Below are 19,267 nucleotides of genomic sequence, written 5' to 3' on the forward strand. Positions count from 1 at the left end.
TAAATAGTATGGAAATACTCTTTCTCTCCTTACCCAAGTAAAAATTTGACTGTCATTGGTATCACCAATGTTACAGACACACATACACACATACATACATATATATATATATATCTATATTTATATTTATTCATATTATAAACATTCATTAAGGGGCAGCTAGGTGGCCCAGTGGATAGAGCACTGGCCCTGGAGTCAGGAGGACTTGAGTTCAAATCCAACCTCAGATACTTAATGATTACCTAGCTGTATGATCTTGAGCAAGTCACTTAAACCCCATTGCCTTGACAAAAAAAAGATATCACAGACATTCATTAATTGGTAACTACAACATAGTTACAACCAATTTTCTAAAATGCATGGTAGATATACTTAGCCTCCTGAACTGAGACCACAGCTAGTGTGTCTCTTTCAACTGATCTCTTGTTTGAGAGATGTACTTGTCATGCATCTTCTCATTCTATCTTCTGAAATACCTCTAAGTCAAATTAATAGTTAAACATGACTTTTGTACAAATATTAGCAGATACAGAGGAAAGCCTGTGGCCTTGTTCTTGATGATGTTATGTACTTGAACTAGAAATGTCATGTACCGACATTTCAAAATTGTTGACCCAAGCCCTTCTTCTAAGGCCTGAGGGTTTCTTTCTATGTTTATCAGTGTATGATTAAAACACTCTGGCCATGTGTTCCCCTGAGGACAGTAAGGTATATTTCTAGATTTGATTCCTGCCAAAGCAAATACCTCCATGGAGTTTGCTTCAAAATTTCAATCTTTATTAGAGTTCAGGACAGAGTTAACTCTTTCTTTTTCCTTTCTTCCCTCCCTCCCTCTCTTTCCTTCCTGCCTTCTTTTCTTCCTCCCTCTCTCCCTCCCTCCCTCCCTCCCTCCCTCCCTCCCTTCCTCCCTTCCTTCCTTCCTTCCTTCCTTCCTTCCTTCCTTCCTTCCTTCCTGCCTGCCTGCCTGCCTGCCTGCCATGTATATACTCATGAATGAGTTCAGAGAGAGACAACAATAATACCCTAGTTCCCCATCAACTTCCCATAGTAGTCACTGAATTCTAGAAAAGTCTTCAGCTCTCAAAAATGCCTAGCTGCCTTTAAATGTGTCCAAGTGATTAACTTGACAATCTTCTCAAGATTGGTAGTCCCCACTGAGATTTGATGTGACCTGTATACTTAAGAAACTGTCACAAAACTGTCAGTTGGCAGTTGAAAAATTAAGATTATGAGATGTTTGTCTATCTAGCATATTTAATAACTGCTTCTTAGGCTTTTCCAATGTCTTTCCAAATATGATAATATAATCCATATCCAACAATACTGCCAAGTAGTTTGATCACCAATTTACCTTTTTCATGAGTCATTGGAGCTGACCTCCAATGATGCATACACTTAAATTGATAGAATTCCATTGGACACTTGATGAGCATCTTTTCCTTGTCTTTCTCTGACATGAAGATCTGATAATATCCCCTGTATTGAAAATCATTTCCTAACAGATAGTTTAGGATATCTTAAATTTATGTCATGGTATAGTAGTTCAGCTTAGTTTTTTATTTGAAAGAACCAGATATCTTGTTCTTCTCAATCTTTTTCTTTTTTCCCTTTTAGAATTTTGCAAGGCAAATGGGGTTAAGTGGCTTGCCCAAGGCCACACAGCTAGGTAATTATTAAGTGTCTGAGACCGGATTTGAACTCAGGTACTCCTGATTCCAGGGCCTGTGCTGTATCCACTGTACCACCTAGCCACCCCCCATTCTTTTTTATTAACAAATTCTTATTGATTGATTTTACTGATTGTATCATCATTGTGGGTGATGAATTAATGGACTTCTATGGTAATGAATTTTTGGTACTCTGTGGTGATGCCTTTTTATAATTTCTGAAGTCTTCCATTCAAAAGAGGGAAATTTTCTGAGATTGCTTTTAGAAAATGTAGAGCTTTGTTGAGGACAGTCATCAGGTACTTATTCATCTTCTCCTATGTGTCAGGGGGCTGTGGTCAGAGCTCAGTCTGGAATCAGGAAGAACTAAATTTAAATCTAATCTCACTCACTAGCTTTTTGACCCAGGGCAGGTTACTTAGCCTCTGTTTGTTTGCCTTCATCTACTGGAGAAGAAAATGTCAATCACTCTAGAATCTTTGCCAAGAAAACAACCTTTTGGTCACAAAGAGTTGGACTCAACTGAATAACTGAACAGTGTACCAGATGCAGTTCTAAGCAAAGGAAGAAACACTATCCTTGCCTTCAAGGAGGTCACATCCTAGTGATGGTGGCAATAAGCAAACAGCTATATACATACAAAACATGTACATTGCAAATAGGAAGTTAATTTAAAAAGAAGGCACTAGAAATGTGCTTTTGCCTAGGGAGACTGGGGAAGACCTCTTGCAGAAGACTGGATCTAAGTTGAGTCCTGAAGGAACCAGGAGGCATTAGAGGGGAGGAGTTAGACTGTTAATGAAGGAACATAAGAGTCAATAGAGGAAACTCTAAATTCAAATGATAAAAGTTAAACATTTTTAACACTTTCAGATTTGCAAAATGCTTTATAAATGTTATCTCATTTTATCTTGGCAATAATAACACTTACCTGGGAAGTAGCTGCTGTTATTACTTCCATTTTACAAATTAAGTATTTAAGTCAAAAAGTTAAGTGATTTGCCCAGAGATGCTGAGCTAGTCTTTTGATCTAAGATCATTTTGACTTCAGATCCAGTAGTCTATCCATTGTACTGTCTAACTACCTTTGAGGGGCAGCTAGATGGCCAGTGGCATGGAAATGTAAACCAAATGGAGGGAATTTCAGCACCCCTGGAAGATATCTTTCAGCATTATCTTCTATTTTCATGTAAATTTCTGAAAAAGAGACTTCGATTGTGGTTCAAGTATGGAGCCCCAGCTCCTTGATCCTAAGGGATGTGTGCTTTCTCTGGACATACTAGCACAATGATTTTTGCTTTTTTGTTGATATTAATGACTTTTCTAGAGGATTCCAAACTCTGATATAACCTAAATATGGATAGTACATCTGATTCAGTTCTTAAAGGGTTTGCCCCTACAGAGGCCTTACAGATATAAACTTTGTTCTTTTTTGTTTTTACAAGGCAAAGGGGTTAAGTGACTAGCTCAAGGTTACACAGCTTATTAAGTGTCTGAGATCAGATTTTAGCTGCAGTCCTCCTTACTCTAGGACCAGTTCTTAAAAAAAAGACTGGAGTGTGGACAGTTAGGTGGAACAGTGGATAGAGCACCTGGTCTGGGCTCAGGAGGACCTGAGTTCTAACTCAATCTCAGATACCTGATGCCTACTAGCTATGTGACCTTGGGCAAGTCACTTAATCCCATTGCCCCACAAAAGATAAAAATAAAAAAGATGGAGTGTTGGTATTACTTTGCATCCTCTATCCAGCACAAGATACATCCTAAATCATCACTGTTGCTGATATACTTGGGTAGTATGAATTCAGGGGGAAATGACTCAGGAAGTGTTGGGGCTATAGATATAATCTTTAGGGCCTGGGGCCCCTATTCTTAACCCTATTTTGGTTCTCTAATGGCAATTCAGCAGAATTTGGTTTCTGACAAATCCAGTCTACTCTAGAGTTAGATCTGTAGCAGAAGACATCCTGACTTTTTCGACCACACTCTGTAAGTGTTGTTTCCAAAGTAGATTTCCTTGGACTTTTGGTTCCCTCAGGAGGGATAGCTCTTGTCCCTAGTTCATCTTCTATCTTAGCCCAAACTCCTTTAGCAAATAGTGATTTTTCTCTTGGTCTCAACAACCCAAACCTTCAGAGATGACTTGGAATTCTGTGTCCTCCCTTTTTCCATGATCTTCATTGTTATTTTCTTGACCAAGGATATCAAACAACCTTTAAGCAATCAAGAGTCTATCCTAGCTTCTCATAAATTAATAGGTGATACCATAAGATTTCATCAAATACCATGTACTATTCATTTGGGTAAGTAACCTTAAATGTCTATATCAGATGCTCTGATGATGATGATGATGATGAGGATACTTGTCCTTCCTTGTCAAAGAAGACCACTACATCAGGGAGGTGATGCTATGACAAACATATGAATTGGATTTGAGTGAGGGGGTACTATGCTAAGTCTCCAGTTTCACTTTTTCCTCCAGGGCCATCTGGGTTCAATGATCAGATATGAATCAGGATGACCAGAGATGCTTTGGAGGAGAGGTAATAAAGGTTAAGTGACTTGTCCAAGGTCACAAAGAGATTGTCATTTTTTTGAGATTGGACTTGAACTCTCATTCTTTTAAGGATGGGAGCTAAAAAAAAATCCATCCAACATATGCTCTATTCCTTTGATAACCACCCTCTGGAACATCCTTTGCTATTGTACCAGAAAGTCATAGGACATAGTTCTCTTGATAAAAATCACCAAGGAACTGGAAATCTATGAACTACACACCTTCTATACCACCAAATTCTCTATCCAGACTGTTTAAGAATTCAAGTGTTGTGATTTCTGGCCATTGACTTTTCAGGAAGCATCAGTATCATTACTGTTGGAAGGAGGGGTTCTGAAAGAGGGAAGTGCAAGATTTCCCTCTCTTTTATTGGTGTCTGAGAGAGATCAGGAAGAGTCCTGACAGATTTGACAAATGAGAGGAGGGTATGTTAGTAGAAAATGTTTTTCCTTTTAAGTCTACTGAGTGGCTGGCTGTTCATGTACTCCTTTTTATTGCTAGCATTCCCCTGTCCCTCTCCTCCTCTTCCATCACATCTAGAACAACATGTTGCCTTATAGAACCTTCTTCACCAATCAGAGTTTTTGCTTGGTTGCATTATTTATTTATTGCAAAAGATAGTTTCTTGGCCCCAAAGATAAGGACATAAGGGCAATAAAGGTTGACTTTTATTGTGATTAATGAAATGGCAATGAAGGAGGTTTCATTTAATATGGGAGAGGGCCAGATTATTTGAAAAGGGAAAATCTTCCAAACTTTAACCTGTCAGGAAAGGAAGTGAAATTTTTGATTTTGGAAAATAGGCCCAACCTTTTACCAAATGCATAGAAATCATTTGGACTTCAATCCTGACCAACAAACGAACTTTTTATCTGTTTAGAGTCACATATTTTTGAAATAATTTGGTAGTGAAATGTGGCACAGAAAAAAGGAATAATTATTTTGGGCAGCAGTTCAGTGTAGTGTAGCAATGATATCTAGAAAAAAAGCATTGTACTGGGAAATAGTGCTCTGTCATCCATCTGATTTTTTGTTATTTTGGACTTTAACAAAATGAAGAGATCAGTACCTTTTCCCCTATTTCACAGGGATGTTGAAGTACAAGACTAAATTATTTAAATGCAAGTTTCTATCATCATCATTATCATCATTACTAATTAAACAGTGATCAAAACCAGAAATAAATTTAAAAATAACTCATAGATGGATCCTGAATTTTGTGTGTGGATTTAGACTTTATTTGGTGATGGAGGCAGTAGATTCAGAGCTGCAGTCTCAAAAGAAACTAAACCTAACTGTCCTCAGTTGTTTAACCCTTGCCACTATATGTGCAAACAACTCCTCCCCTCCCTTTAAGATACCCAAATCAGGAGAAACATGCTGATGCAAGGTACATGGTATGGGGGGCAGAGGGAGGAGCATTGAAGGGTAAGTTTAAATTTGAATGTGTGGATTTGAAAGGTAGACAGATACGCCTGTGGAGCAGCAGTGGTTGCAGCAACAATTTCCTCTAGCCCCAAGACTTCCAGGGAGCCAAGAAAGACCCCCAATCCCCCACCACAGTCATGGACAGGTAAAGAGGCAGCCTCCTTACAGATCAGACCAGGGCAATTCATAGCAAAAGTAAGTGAAAATGTTCACTTGCTTTTTCTGGTTTTTTGTTTAGAATGAATCTGAGTCATGGGCATCTATCTTTGGTCTCTCTCTCTCTCTCTTTTTCTCTTTTCTTTTTGGTCATGTCCATCTGACTCATTTCTCCCTGATATTTTCCTCTTTCTCTCAGCTTCTAAGTTTGTTTGTACTAAACTTTTTCTAAATTTCTCCATTCATATTCCTTGACTCTCTCTTATTTTTACTAGTATATAGATCTTAAATCTATGATCTCCTAGGTCACCTAGTCCAAGGTGTTCCTTTAACATGAAGACACTAGGGAGTTTCTGTTTAAATCTGTCTCAAAATCCTTTGAATTTTGTATGTAGGTTTCTTTCATGTAGTTCTAATTTCTATTATCATTCCCAATGCATATGAATTCTCTTATCAAAATTTAAAATTTATCATGCTCTGAACAATAATGGTAATAATTCATTTTGTTCAATAAATGCATTTAACTTGGACAAATATTCAGAAGGATGAATATTCATTTTGTATTATAATATTATCTACCTTATCCATATGCATTATCAGTACCTATGCCAGCAATACCAATCAAGGTGAATTATTTAAAGATTTTCTTATGGCTTAGAATAACTGAACTCCATACCAGATATCTGAAGGCAAAAAATTGTGGAGTGTCCTTCCTTGTCTTTAAGCCTTGTGGTTACCTGCTTCTTAAAGTTCAGGTTTTGGTCAATAGTGCCTGGGCTAGAGTTACTTCTAGGAGGCAGAGTCCAGTGCTTGTTTCTGATGAAATGCAAATTAGGTAACAGGGGAAGTGACTTTTGATAAAGTTGGACACAGAGAGAAAAATAAGGAGAGGAAGAAAATGAATTTCATGGGAGAAAAGTGAGATAGCTAAAGGAGAAGGAGAAAAGTGGTTTTTATGGAGGAATATGACTGATAAATGAAAAAGGACTATCAGAAGCACAGGAAGACAGGAAAAGACACAGAGATAATGGCAAAACTTGATAGATGAACAATATATAATGTTGTGGGCTGTGGACCCCCTGGGAGTGCTTTGGAGTTGTTTCAAGGGGACTACACATCTATATTTTTATCAAGTATTATCATTCTGATCCATATTTAGCTCTAACAAAATGTTCAGTGTTACTCAATATGATAAACAAGCAATTATACTTTTTGCATAGGCTGAATAAATGATACATTTCTCCCATGTATGTACTACTCATTTTCAGTGCTATATAGAAACTATTATGACTAATAAAGTGAAAACTAATTAATGAATTATAACCCCTTGTCATGAAGCATTTGAATTGTCATAGAGTATTTTTTTCATACAATAATGTTTATAGCAAATTCCTAGCATGTAAGAGTCCATGAGATTTTTTTTTGACTGTTAGGAAGAAATGTTTTACTCTAGAATGTTGAGGACCACGGATCTAATGCAAGTCTCCCAAAGGAAAAGTAAAATCTCTGCTATATTCACTTGAGTTGGTTGCTATAGGAGAGAATCACTATATTATTGCTATTTTAAACCTATTTGATTCTGGTTTGCATTGTTAAGGAAGCAGTTTGTGTTCTACCTCAGGGAGCACATCTGTTCAGAGTAGCTGACAATCTGAACATCTAAAAACTGTCTTTACAAAATCTTCCTCATTCTGATGAGATACATGAAGGGAATATTTTTCTATATAAATTTGTGAGAAATAAAAAAGTTGCTATATTTAGTTGGTGTTATAGAGAACTGGGAGATAGAGTAAGAGGGAGGTGAGGAAACCCAATGAAAGGTCCTGGAATTCATTTTACTTGTGACAAGAAGAGCTTCAATAAAAAGGTTTACTAATCTATATGGAAGATGAGAAAAGGTCTATGAAGGGATTCTTCAAGTTGGCAGAAAAAAAATGTCAATTTTGCAAACTCATAGAATTCTAGGAACATGGAAAAATTTTAGATATAATCTAATCCAATGTTGTCAAACTCAAACAGAAACAGATCCTTGTAGCATGCATATTTGCATGCAAATTTACATTATCTATGGTTTGTAGTATTTTTATTTGTCTTGTTAAATGTTTCTCAATTACATTTTAGTCTAGTTTAGGCAGTATTCAGCAGTTTTGATGGTCTTAAGTTTGATATCTCTGAATCTGATCCCCTTATTTTAAAGAGGAAACTGAGACCCTAAGGGATAAAGTAAATTTGTCCAAATCATATAGCTAGTTAATGAGTTAGTGATAGAGCACAGACTAGAATCTGTATGTCCTTGTCCATTTTTTTAATAGAACAAGCTGCCTCATTTTATTTCTTTGTTTCTTTGTGTATTCATTCATTTATTTGAAATTGAGTCTCCTTATCTCTCCCAGGTTGGAAATGCAGTAGCCATACATGGAAGTTTTATCAGTATGCAAGTTTTAATTTGCTCTTTTTTTCTTGCCTCAGATCATTTTTCCCTTGGAAGCCTGAAAGTCATCTGCTTTAGGAGTTTCATCATATTGATGACAGAAAGTGCAGACATATAATCATCTTTAGTCATACTGCAACTCAGAATGCCCTAACTCAACTGATCTACCAGTCTTAGCCTCCCCAGCAGCGGGGAACACAGGCATAGGACACCATACCCTGACTATCTTATTTGATTTATAGAGGATAAAGAATGAGATGACACTGAAAGAAAATTGGTCAAGATTAACAAGACTCAACAATTTTTTTAAATAGGCCACTAGACAGGGATAGAGAAGAGGAAAAGGAATTCTTAATTCTTCTTCTCTAACTTCAAATGATTCCCCTTATTCTCATCCTCTTTACCTGTGTCCTCATATCTTCACATACATATATACACACACAACTATTAAGGATTTTTCTTTATAGGTTACTAGAAAGCACTTGAACAATGTTCTGAGTTAAAGAATTGTACTTATGTTATATACTGAAAAATATAATACAATCTATGAAAACTTTACAATAGGAAATATTTACTTTGATATAATTAGTGTTTATCCTTCCCATCCCATCAATATCACCATTACTGTTGCTTATTATATTGATATACTTACAAATATTTAGTACATTTGACCTATTATAAATCTTTATACTTGATAGAGGTACAGTTGGTTTATTATAGGATCAAGAGAAATAAAATAATTCCCTTTGAGTTCATAATGTTTAATTAAATCAAATATGACATTCTGAGGAGAAGGTGCTAAAGTTCTGTTGATTGTGAAGGGGGGAAAATGCGACCAGAAAATTCACTTCTGTGATTCCTGAGAAAAGCAAGTATTTTTTTAGAGGATATAAATGAAAAGAAGAGGATGTGAGGTAAATGAATATAATTCAAAAAACATACTTATTGTATGCTTATGGAGAAGCTACTAAGTTACAGAACTTCTATGATTCTACCTCCTAATATAATAGGTCCCTCCAGATCCCTCCTAGATCTGAAGAATCAGACAATTTCTGAAGAGATTTTACTTTCCAAGTGAACTAAATACTAGTTGTTCAATGTTCTTGATCAGCCAGTGTCAGTCTCAAGCCTATAGCAAAGGGGCAATAGTATTTCCTAATAGTAATAATAATAATAATAATATTTCCTCAAATATGACCCCTGTGGTGAGTGACTCTAAACTGAATTGATGTCTACAGGAACTGCAGAGAAAGACAAACTTTTAAAATTTCTTTTTCCTTTTCCTTTTTGTCCACAGCCTCTTAATGAATAAAAGTAAATTCCTCTACCACTTCAAAAATGTAAGATGGGCTAAGGGTCGTCATGAAACCTACCTCTGCTATGTTGTGAAACGTCGGGATAGTGCCACCTCCTTCTCACTGGACTTTGGCTACCTTCGCAACAAGGTATCAGTTAGTGTACAATTCCCTGTTTAGAGCCAAACCAGCTAATGGCCCATTCATTTGATCTTTGGGATTTGTTCACTTTCTTCTTCAGCTCTGGTTACATTTATTTTAACTAACTACCTATTCTCCTCCTTATCAACCATTTACCACATACTTACATAATCAACCAATTCTCTTATTATGTATCACCACCCATACCCCCATAGCTTTATCATGTAACATATGTTTTCACCCTCTTTGTTTTTCCACTTTGCCCAGAGATTACCCTTACAATCTATCAATCAATTGGTGTTAAGCACAATTATACATATATACCCTATATCTGATTACTTGCTGCCATAGGGAGGAGGGAGGAAAGGGAGAATAGAAAATTGTGGAACTCAAAAACTTACAAAAAGATGAATATTGAAAACTATCTTTGCATGTAATTGAAAAATAAAATATTAAAAAAGAAAACAAACAAAAATCAAATATTGGGCAGCTAAGAGGCACATTGAATTGAGCTCCATTTCTTAAAAGATTTAAGAAGACCTGAGTTTAGTTATTTACTTACTAGCTGTGTAACTCTGAGCAAGTCACTTAATCTCTGCCTCAATTTTCTCATCTGTAAAATGGGGATAATGATAGCATCTACCTCCCCGGATTTTCCTGAAGCTAAAATGAGACTAAAATATTTGTAAAAGTGCTTTTAAACAGTAAAGTGCTACATAATTGCTACCTATTATTATTTATTGAATATCTACTATGTCCCTGAAACTGTGCTGGGACAAGAAAGATTTAGACCTCAGGAAGGAGATACATACATATGAGTATATTAAAAATGTGGAATGGGACTAGACCTGTATTTTTATTGGCATAGGAACATCCTGATTATTAATTCTGCTTTTTCCAATGCATGTTGACATCTTCTCTGAAACTTATAGTCTTAGAGCTTTGTCTGGGGACTCTGAACAGTTAAATGATTTTCTCAGGGTCATGCAGCAAGTACATATCAAAGAAAGAACTTGAACTCAGTTCTGTCTAACCTCAAACCTAGATCTCTTTCTACTATGTCATACTAGGCAAGTTCTGGGAGGAATCGACCAATCAAAAGGTACTTTTAATGGGTGAAGTCCAGGGGTGGAGTAAACTCCCAGAGAGAAGGTCATAGTAGAAAAAGTCTATGTTGTCTGTACATATATAAATTATATATAGACTGGACCTGAGTTCAATGATATTGAGACTTCCAAGAAGAAGAAACTTCTTTTTCTTAAATCTTAAAAGTTGCCAAGATCAGTAGTGTCAAACTCAAATAGAAATCCCCTTATGTAGGGATTCCTGTAGTCTACATATTAACTTAGAGAACTACATAGTAATATTATCGATGTTTTATTGCATTTTAATTTATTTTATTTTTCAATTATACCTTCATCATCTGATTTGTTTCACACCTGGGGGTGTTATAAGTCTCATGCAGCCATGTATGTGACACCTCAGACCTAAATATATACAAATATATATATATATATATATATATATATATATATATATATAATGAACACAAAAAGTAATTTTAGGAGGTGGATACTAGGAGATGGGCATCAGTATGTTGAAGATAGTTCTTGAACTGAGTCAGGAAGCCAACCAAAAATTCTAGGAGGTAGAGGTGAAGACAGATAGCTAGGTGGCTTAGTGGATGGAACACTGGGTTTGGAATCTGAAATTCTCATGTCCTAGTTCAAATTCTGCCTCAAGCACTTATTAACTGTGACCCTGGGCAAGTCACTTAATACTGTTTGCCTCAATTTCCTTCTTTAGAGAAGGAAATGGCAAAATACTCCTTTATCTTTGCCAAGAAAACCTCAAAGGAGATCACAAAGAATTGGATATGATTGAAAAAACAACTAGCAAGAGACAGTGAAGAAAAGGAAGTGCATTCCAAATATGGGGGATGACTATACAAAGAGAGGGAGACCCATGATGGCTTATTGTGTGTGAAATGCAGCAAGTAGGCTAATTTGGCTAAACTGTAGAATATGTAAATGGGAGTAGTAATAAGGTTGGACATTAGTTGGTTAGTGAGGTTGTGAAAGGTTTGAAAATCCAAACAAAGCACTTCGTGTTTGAGCCTAGGGATAATGGGAAGTCAAAGGATTTTATTGAATGTACCACTAAACAAAATAGTCTAGGTAGATTTTCAATATAACCAAATACTAGACTGTTTCTAAGAACTACATTACTTTACTGCTCTTCTGCAGCCTCAGAAAGTGTTTTAATTCCAATAAATCAAATGTTCAAATATGCTTTGTAATATAGTAACATTTTTCTTTTTACCCTCCACTCCCTCTAACTTCATCTCAAAATAGCCAATCAGTATCTTCTAATACTTTTCTCTTCCTTTGTCTTCTGTCTTTAGAATGGATGCCATGTAGAACTGATTTTTCTTAGATACATCTCTGCCTGGGACCTTGATCCTAGTCGATGCTATAGAGTAACATGGTTCACTTCTTGGAGTCCCTGCTATGATTGTGCCCGACATGTGGCCAATTTCCTTCGTTGCTACCCTAACCTAAGTCTTCGAATCTTCACTGCCCGTCTCTACTTCTGTGAGGACAAAAAAGCTGAGCCAGAGGGACTTCGACGTTTGCACCGGGCTGGGGTTCAAATTGCTATCATGACTTTCAAAGGTCAGGATTAATGACGATATAGCAGTTAGGTCAATCAGGTGTAGGAAATGGAGGGTATTAAGAATTTGAATTAAGAAAAGACATTGAGATAAGGATAGATTTAAGGGGAAGGTTTTAAAATTTGGGTTATAATTTGACTTTAGGGGCAAAGATTAGAATTAGAAAGTTATAAGAAGACTGTTAAAGGCATGAGATAAATATCTATTTTATAGATATAGGTAATAGATCAATATCATAGAACACAGAAATGAATATTATGTTAGAAATAATATTGGATGGATTTGGAATTAGTTGCTATTTATTTGACTTTGAGCAGATTATTTAATCTGTTTCCTCTTGTATAAAATGCAGTGCTTACGATATCTTTGGTGGGGTGTGGTAGTATGTGTATAAGTGTGTCAAACTTGCCATATAAAGAAAAAAAGTATAATAATTATAAACAATGAAATTATCCTTTCGACAGAGAATATGGTTTCTTTTCTCCACTTTGACTTAGGATGTGACTTTTTCCCCCTCTTCACCTAAGATTACTTTTATTGCTGGAACACCTTTGTGGAAAATAGAGAGAGGACCTTCAAAGCCTGGGAAGGATTGCATGAAAATTCTGTTCGTCTGGCTAGACAACTCCGGCGTATCCTTTTGGTAAGAGACTTTCTAGCTCCTCAGCTTCTTTTGAGTCACTTTTTCCTACTCTCTTTTTGATTATTCACCTCTTTCTCTGAAAACATTTATTTATTCCCCTTTCTTATTCTTTATTTCTTCTTTATTTTTCTTTCTTGCATTTCTTAATAATCTATGTTACTTCTTGATCATCTTTTATTTCCTTTCTCCTCTGATCTTCTTTTAAAGTTTTTCCTTTTTTAAAAAAATCATCTTTCAGTCCTATACGTCTGTGTAATTATCTTTATCTCATCTCCATTTTTCTGACTGTATCTTTTTAATCTTCTTTGATCTCATTCTTTTAATCTATTCATCCCTTTCAACTTCCTCTCAAAGTTTGCATCCTAGACCATTCACCCTTCAATTCTCTTTTTCTCCTTTTACAGCCACTATATGAGATTGATGATTTAAGAGATGCCTTCCGTACTCTGGGACTTTGATACCAACTTCAGAAAGATCACACAGAGTGACATGACTCTAGAGACAATGAAATCTCCCTCCCTCTACCTTTCCTTTCTATTCCTAAATTGGCACTTTTAACCATTTTTCCTTTCCTTTCCCCTATGATTTTTATGAATTCAGAAGAAAAGCGACTTTGGATCCCTTTATATGTCTTGAGAAGAGGATATATATATTTCATGAACAGGACCACAAAATTCTATTCATTACTATTTCTCCTCCTCCCTCAATCCTATTCCTTCAAGCTCCTAGAAGATTCTTGAACTGGTGAATGAATTCACTTACCAAGATCTACCACCCTGGTAACATCAGCTTTGAGAATTTTCAATGATTTCATTGATGCTCCTTTTAACCTTTTGTCTTGAAAACATGTTTCAGACTCCAATGAAGGCAGATTGTTGAAGGGACACTACTTTTCCAGACCATGTTAAATACCACCTCTCTATGAGAAAGGTTTATTAACTCTAACCTTAAACCTTCTTTTCAAAGCATTAATATCTGTGCAGTGCTGTATTTTAGCTTTATCAGATGCCTATTTTTGTTTGTAAATAAAGTATTTTTATGTATTGAAGTCACTTAGTACTTCAAAGATTTGTTTAAGCAAATCTAAGCAAATACTAAATAGCTTTAGCATTCAGAAAATGTTGAACCAAAATGTAGTTTCTGAGATCTCTTAAGCAATCAAAATTCAGTGATTCTCTTAACAAATGAATTCCTAGGAAATAAAAAATTTCTCTTAACAAGGTATTCAGTTTAAATCAAAGGTGTCAAACTCAAATAGAAACAAGTGTCACTAAACTATCTTATGGATCCCTCCCAGACTGCATATTGATTTAGAAAACCACATATTAACATTATCCATGTTCTACTGAACTTCATTATTTTGTTATATATCTCCCAATTATATTTGTAGCAAAATGGTGCCTGTATGAAAGGAATGTGAATGGGATGGGTCTTACATGTATAGTAAGGTTGATCTATGGTGTAGTATTGTTTCTGTGTGTGGCTCAAAAGGAGGTAGAAAAAACATTTCTAGTCTTTTCTCCCCAAATCTTTCTCCAAGTGAAACTTTCATTCTTGTCAGGAGGGCCAACTGGGGGTTGGGGCTAGAAACCATCACTCTTTAAAGAGAGGAAGTACTGGAAAAGAAGTAGATCTATCTTCACTCTTAAAAAAATTTTTGCCTTGGGGCTATGATCAGATTCTGTCTAACTTCTTTTTGCTTTGTTATTTTGTGGGAAAAGAGGAGAACCCAAGATTAATATCTCAGGCTTGACTCCTTTTCCATCTGTTACCAATTCCACAATGAACATGCATAGAGAATAGTAATGAACACCATTCATCCAATTCATAGAAACCAGAAATCAGAGAAAGTATACACAGTAGAATATATGTCAGACAATACTGAGTGAGACAAAAGTCCTTGCTTCAGCTGCAAGTCAGATGGAAAGGCCTGGTGGTCCTCAGGGTGCACCAGTAAAGCATATGGAAATTCATATTCTTTTTTATTTTCTTTTTTTTTTTGCAAGGCAATGGGGTTGTGTCTTGCCCAAGGCCACACAGGTAGATAATTATTAAGTGTCTGAGGCCAGATTTGAACTCAGATACTCCTGACTCCAGGGCCAGTGTTCTATCCACTATGCCACCTAGCAGCCCTGGAAATTCATATTCTTTAAGGTCATTTCTATTAATAAAAATAATATCAATTTCTGCAGTGAAGTGCTTCTGATAGTGTTTAGGACTTTGGTGATGAGAACTTTCTTTTCTTGAATTCAGTTGCTGGGGCTGCTAAAGAGAGATAGATGGTTGAATGGACAGATAGATGAGAGATAGACTGATGAATAGGTACATAGATGATAGATAAAATAGACTGATGGATAGTTGGATAGACTGATAAATGGGCAGATGGATGAATAGATTAGACATATAGATCAATTGATAGATTAATGAATAGGTATATAGATGAAAGATAAGATAGAGAGACTGATTAATAATTGGATAGATAGCCTGATGGATGGGTGGATGGACAGATAGATTAGATAGATAAATAATTTATTAAGCACTTAGTACATGTAAGACATTGTGCTAAGTGAGGATACAAATACAAGCAAGCAAGAGAGCCCTTGACCTTAAGAAGCTTACATTCTAATGGGAGAAGTCAACATATAAAATGAAGGAAAGATTTGTTCTTGTTGGCAAAGTATGGAGATGACAGGGAAGTGATATGGAGACATGATTTGGAGCAAGATAAGGTGAAACTCCCCTTTTAGAGCTGGAGAACCCAGAGTTTGAATACAAGGTAATAATATTCATGGTGGGGAATGAGAATGTTGGACTTAGTAACAGAATAGTTAGGAGAGAGCCAGGAAACAGCATGGAGGTCTAGTTTCTATGAAGACAAGTTGAAAGTAGTTGCCAAGTCACATTTTCACTAGATTTGCTTGCCTGAAAATGTTTTTAAGCCTGGTAGAAGAGCTAGTGGTTAGGGTAGGGTGTATTCTTTGGGATCTTGGACTCAGGTTCTGGGTTTGTCTATCAAGTTGAAGGGAAGGTAGCATTGAAAGGAGTGGTAGAAGTTTGATTGACCTGGCATATTCTGCTTCCTACCTCTCCTTTAGTGCTCTATAAACATGAATTATTATCATTGTTGGTGTGCATTGATAGAATATTGATTAATTGATTGGGGAGGGATTTAGAATCTTGCCAAATATTCTTAAGGGTAATGGGATTTAGATGACAGTATAAGTCCAAACTTGGCTTATAATTGATAATTCAGAGATGGAATAATAATAATAATAATAATAATAATAATAATAATAATAATAATAATAATAATATTGGTGAAAACTGGGAATTGGATGGAGGCTGTTGTAGCCACTTTTGGAGACTATACCATGAACACTGAGTCCATAATATTAAAAAATTCTTTTTTTTAAAGTTTTTTTATGAAAGATAGTGGGGTTTAGTGATTTGCCCAAGGTCATACAGCTAGGTAATTAGTAAGTGTCTGAGGCCCTGCACCACCTAACTGCCCCTAAAAAAATTTCTTAAGTCCTCCTTTTTTAATGCAGTCATCAGAGGGACAATTCTGATTCTGGCCCCATAGTTAGAGCAGGTTCAAATCTATTCTGATTGGTGGAATCTTGTGGTTTCTCTAGAAATTCTACATTGATGCATCTGGTGTTCAAACCAGATGTCACTTCCTGAGCTTTTCCAATCTTCTATATGGATTTTCAGTTACTTTGTAAAACAACTTATGTAACAGCTTTGAGAGGCTGTGCCTTCCATGATACTCCCTCTTTTTGTAATGTATTTAAACCCTACTCTTTTTCCCTCTTTCTAACACTACAATTCTTCAGTGCTCCATGCTGGTCAGAATCACGATTTCCTTGTCACTATGAAAAACCCTTGATGTTGCTCCTTTATTAGTCTTCTTTATTTCAGGTTGTCACTCCATAGCTGGGGCATCCAACACTCAGACAGTTTAATATTTAGAGTAAGGAATAGATAGGTCATAGGAACTGATCCTGTGGAATAAAGTTAATGTTGAAACTTTCTGCTCCCTTATTTATGGTGGAAGATGAGCTAATTAATACTTGACAGGGTGAAATTATGAACTGATTTCCTTCCCTTTGCACACAACTTGTTCTTAGAAAGTGAATAATAATAGACTGCCAGCCACAAGACAAACTTCATGAACATACAAAACCTGAACAAATGTGGCCAGGTTGGTGGTCATGTCCACTATGACCAAGTCATTATAAAATGGATGTTGTCAAGCTCTCCAAAAACTTTTCTACCAGACCAGCACACCTGGTAAGTCCTTATTTAGGGTTCAGAAGGAGCTGGAATAGTTGGTCACTATTTCTTTTCCCTTTGGAGAGTGGCATATCTATTCTGCTGCCAGCAAATTTGATTCTAAGCAGGATTTTAGTAGTATCCCAGAAGTGCTTTAGAAATAATTTCACATCATTCAATCATGGTGAGGTTGAGAGAAGCCTTGATGGGCAGGACATTATGTAGGTATCCTGCTTGATCTGTGTTTGATTTGTGAGGAATCCCAAAGCTAGAGGTACATAAACAATTCATCCTAACTCAGAATACCTGGGAGGTCCTCTGCCCTAGCAATCAATCAATCATTCAATTAGTCAATAAATTCTTAATAAGCACCTTTTATGTGCTTGGAATCCTACTAGATTCTGAGGTCACAAAGACACTGGTGAAAAAAATGTCTACCCTTAAAGAGCTTACTTTTATCAAAGAAAATAATTTTTATAAATAAATGTATAAATAGGGGCAACTAGGTGATGCAGTGGATAGAGCACCAACCCAAGGAGTACCTGAGTTCAAATCTGGCCGCAGACACTTAATAATTACCTGTGTGGACTTGGGCAAGCCACTTAACCTCACTGCCTTGCAAAAACTAAAACTAACTAAATAAATAAATGCATAAATGAAATATATGCAAAGTACGTATAATGTAATTTTGTGGGTTGAGATACACTAGAATAGAAGAGTGGGGAAACATTTCATGTTGGAAATAATGCTTAATCTGCGCATTGAAGAAAGCTATGAATTTAAAGATGTAGAATTGAGGAGGCAGCATAATCTAATGAGGAAAACTTAGAGCAGTTCACAAATGGGATAGCAAACATAAGAGGAAAGCCAGTTTGGCTGAACCATAGAGTGCGTGAAGGGAAGCAATGTGTAATAACTCTAGGAAGACTGAAAGCAAAGGTTGTGAAGGGTTTTAGATGCAAGCCCTTGATGCTGGAAGCAACAGGGAGCCACAGGAGCTCATTAAGCAGGAGAATGGCATGGTTCTTAGCAATAGCACTTTATGAGGAAGTTGAACTGGAGAAAAAAGAGAAAGAATGGAAGCATGAGGATGAATTAGGAGGTTATTGCAATAAATCTAAGGAAAAGTAATGAAAATCTGAACTAGACTGGTGACTTTTTGGAGAAAGGGATATTTTGGAATCACAGTTGACAAAGATATTGGCAATTGATTATCTTTGACAGATTGGGGAGAGTGACTCTGAGGCAGTGAAAAAAATTCTAGAGTGCTTCTGAGTATTACCTCAACTATGTGTTTGAAGTCTTCAGAACCCCAAGCAGCTACCATTATGTGGTTATCTGTTTATAGATCTGAGCTCATTGTTATTACTTCTCTGGAGTCCTCTGCTGGGGAATGGGACGTATGACAGGCAGCTTTGACTTTGCATCTCTAAATGTGGAGTCTGGATCATGGGCAAGAGAAGTTTGTTATGAATTCTCCCCAGTGATGACTTGCTGTTTTTCCTTTCCATTTCTAGAGGGTAAGAAAATCCAAATATGGGGCAGTCGCTAGAGAGCTGACCCTGGAGTCAGAAGGACCTGAGTTCAAAACTGGTCTCAAACACTTAATACATATTTAGCTGTGTGACCTTGGGCAAGTCACTTAACCCCATTGCTTTACAAAAATAAAATAAAATAAAATATAATAATAATAATCCAAATAAAAGAGTTTACTTAGAAAAAAATTTAAGATCTATAGCTAATGCCATCCATTGGATACAAAGAGAACAAGAGTGAGAGGAATTTTAGAAATGCTAACATGGTCCAATGGAAAGAGATAGTTTTTAAATTAAATTAAATTCAGCAACATTTACTAAATGTTTTTTATTTTCACCAGGACAATGGTAGGCATCAAAGTTACAAATTTAACCCTCACCCTTAAGAAACTTTTATTCATTCTATTGGGGGGGTATTTGTGCTTCAAGATGATTCACAATTAGTTCTCTGGGAAAAAATGTACA

General features: G+C 36.2%; 1 protein-coding gene across 1 annotated transcript; it reads left to right on the forward strand.

The window, feature by feature from the left end:
• Nucleotides 1-9,525: 9,525 nt before the first annotated feature.
• AICDA (activation induced cytidine deaminase) lies at nucleotides 9,526-13,450 on the forward strand (the record flags this gene model as incomplete). Its single annotated transcript, XM_074195314.1, has 4 exons — nucleotides 9,526-9,684; nucleotides 12,080-12,350; nucleotides 12,877-12,992; nucleotides 13,397-13,450. Coding segments are annotated over 4 exons (600 nt in total), but the record flags the coding sequence as incomplete, so codon positions are not given.
• Between the last annotated feature and the right edge of the window lie 5,817 nt (nucleotides 13,451-19,267).

The sequence above is a fragment of the Macrotis lagotis genome, chromosome 7, assembly GCF_037893015.1.
Source record: "Macrotis lagotis isolate mMagLag1 chromosome 7, bilby.v1.9.chrom.fasta, whole genome shotgun sequence".
In the NCBI taxonomy this organism is placed as follows: domain Eukaryota; kingdom Metazoa; phylum Chordata; class Mammalia; order Peramelemorphia; family Peramelidae; genus Macrotis; species Macrotis lagotis.